General features: G+C 52.9%; 1 protein-coding gene across 1 annotated transcript in view; it reads right to left on the minus strand.

Moving 5' to 3' along the window:
• The window catches only part of LOC311371278 (protein kinase C-binding protein NELL2-like), a gene marked incomplete at both ends in the record, with an annotated part of 12,396 nt that extends 9,844 nt beyond the window's left edge, over positions 1 to 2,552 (minus strand). The window contains 1 exon segment of the mRNA XM_084489438.1: positions 2,427 to 2,552. Within this exon segment, the coding sequence (XP_084345564.1) occupies positions 2,427 to 2,552 (126 nt within the window).
• Positions 2,553 to 3,119: the final 567 nt, after the last annotated feature.

Here is a 3,119-nt window from a genome sequence, read left to right on the forward strand (position 1 = left end):
ACGCCGCTACTGACAGTCAGCTGTGTGTGTGTGTGTGTGTGTGTGTGTGTGTGTGTGTGTGTGTGTGTGTGTGTGTGTGTGTGTGTGTGTGTGTGTGTGTGTGTGGCGCTGCGGTGGGGCTGTGTGTGGCGTGACACTGCTGCTGCTGCTGCTGCTCTGTTGCCGGGGTTCACTCTGTTGACACTGGCCTGCTCCTCTGAGTCACAGCCGGAGCTTCCTGCTAGCAGAGAGCAGCAGCAGCGCGCCATCTGTTGCTCTGCTCACAGCTGAACGCCGCCACCGCCGCTGCCACCGCCACCGCCACCACCGCCGCTGCCACCACCACCGCCACCACCGCCGCCGCGTTAGCGATATTACAATACGATCAACACACCCGCCGGCTGAATGATCTGTTTGTGTGTGTTTGCGTGCGTGCATGTGTGTGTGCGTGTGTGTGTATGTCTGTGTTTATATGCATGCACGCATGTGTGCATCCGTTTGTGTGTGTGTGTGTGTGTGTGTGTGTGTGTGTGTGTGTGTGCGTGTGTGTGTGTCTGTGTGTTTGTGTGCATGTATGTGCGTTTGTGTGAGTGCATGCGCGCATGCGTGCATGCATCTGTGTGTGGGTGTATTTGTGTGTGCATGTGTGTGTGTTTATTTGTGTGTGTGTGTGTGTGTGTTTATTTGTGTGTGTGTGTGTGTGTGTGTGTGTGTGAGCATTCTGCTCGGAGCGCTGTTCATATCTCCACTGCGCGGTATCACCGGCAGCAGACGATGCGTTCTCGTAACGCGGTTTACTGCGCGGCGTTATCTCCTCCTTTTCTTACATAAACAGTCCCTGATTTAGAAGCACTCACTTTCAGCGGAGCGTAATGGATTGATGCAAATCACTGTGACATCGATGTTGGGGTGTGCGTGCGTGTGTGCGTGCGTGTGTGCGTGTGTGCACGAATGAGTGCATGTGCGCAGCCTCATTTGTGTGTGTGTGTGTGTGTGTGTGTGTGTTTTTATGTATGCTGCGCTGGGCTGCGTCCCAATCTTTCTGCGCAGGGCATTCCCCTGAAGAGGGCGTCAGGCCGTGAGCGTACAGTACGTGTTTACGCTCGGCTCTGGGAGGAGAGCACAGTGGAGGTCCAAAGGTCCTGCAGTCGGTCGCACCAGCAGAACGTAACGCCGATCATAAGCTGGGGTGTAAAGCCCGCCTTAACCCTACGCTCCACGTAGCTAGTTTCAAACTAAATTTTGGCTGCGCCACCATAACTTAAGTTTTAACGTCACTAGTAGTGCGTAAATTGTACCAGTGTCGCATTTAATGACGTTTAGATAATTTCAAGCCAATCGTTGACAGCAAACGACGTAAACAGGAAGTAGCTGCTACCGGCAAGTTTCCACCTCATCCGAGTGAAGACGCGTTAGCACCCAAATGAGAGGGCAAACAAAACAGTTCCACAGTCATTTATTCTCTAAAATTGACTTGGGCGTGAGGCGTGAGGTATTTGATGCTATTTGATGGCGGATTTTTATAATAAATTGCAGCTCATTGCTGCTCTGTGTGCTATTCGTTGTGTGAGAGTTCTTGTCTTCGTTCACCGTAGCCTACGTGGGACCGTACGTTCTGCTGGTGCAGTCAGCTGCTTGGTTCCATCCCCGGTCTGTACGCAACCCTACGCAACAACTGCTACAAGCGCTGCCTGCCATCTGCCACATGACTGAACGTTAAATATATACTATAATACTGACGCTTACACTTATAACATAATGAAACTACCTCGTGTTTTAACAGGTCATTTGTGAACCCTCGTAGACACTCTCTGACAAAATACAGGAATAAAACAAAATAAAGTAATATAATGTCGATAAAAAGTGACGTTAAAAAGGCGGACAGTCGGATGTTCCTCAACATTCTTTAAAGAGTGTGTGGAGCGCTAGCGTCTGATGCTAAGCTAGCCTGTGTGGCGCTAACGTCTGATGCTAGGCTAACCTGTGCGGCGGCTAACGTCTGATGCTAGGCTCACCTGTGCGGCGGCGGCTAACGTCCGATGCTAGGCTAACCTGTGCGGCGGCGGCTAACGTGTGATGCTAGGCTCACCTGTGCGGCGGCGGCTAACGTGCGATGCTAGGCTCACCTGTGCGGCGGCTAACGTGTGATGCTAGGCTAACCTGTACGGCGGCTAACGTGTGATGCTAGGCTCACCTGTGCGGCGGCGGCTAACGTGTGATGCTAGGCTCACCTGTGCGGCGGCTGTCGTGTGATGCTAGGCTAACCTGTGCGGTGGCTAACGTGTGATGCTAGGCTCACCTGTGCGGCGGTGGCTAACGTGTGATGCTAGGCTCACCTGTGCGGCGGTGGCTAACGTGTGATGCTAGGCTCACCTGTGCGGCGGTGGCTAACGTGTGATGCTAGGCTCACCTGTGCGGCGGCGGCTAACGTGTGATGCTAGGCTCACCTGTGCAGGAGTAGTCGTCCACGCGGATGAAGCCGTCGGGGCAGCGGCAGGTGAAGCCGCCGGCTGTGTTCACACACAGCGTGTTCTCCCGGCAGTAGTGCTTCCCCTCCGTGCACTCGTCGATGTCTGTTGGGGGGTCACGGGGGGGTCACGCGTGGAGAAGGACGGACGGACGCACACACACACCCAGACATTCGCACATGCACACACGCACATACACGCATGCAAACGTGTGCACACACACACATTCTCATACACACATACACACACACACACACACACACCCAGACACACAGGCAATCGCACATGCACACACGCACATGCACGCATGCAAACGTGCACACACACACACACACACATTCTCATACACACACACACACATTCTCATACACACACACACACACACCCAGACACACAGGCATTCGCACATGCACACACGCACATACACGCATGCAAACGTGCACACACACACACACTCTCATACACACATACACACACACATACACACACACACACACACACACAGACATGTCATACACACACACACACACACGCACACACGCACACACACACACACACACACACACACACACACACACAGGTATAAGAATAGGGTTTGTTAGATTGGAATAATCAATAATAAGTTATGTCACATCTTCCCGAGTGGAATCATGTGCACTCAACTCCTACACC

Source organism: Micromesistius poutassou, assembly GCF_964030765.1.
Source record: "Micromesistius poutassou genome assembly, contig: SCAFFOLD_1247, whole genome shotgun sequence".
NCBI lineage: Eukaryota > Metazoa > Chordata > Actinopteri > Gadiformes > Gadidae > Micromesistius > Micromesistius poutassou.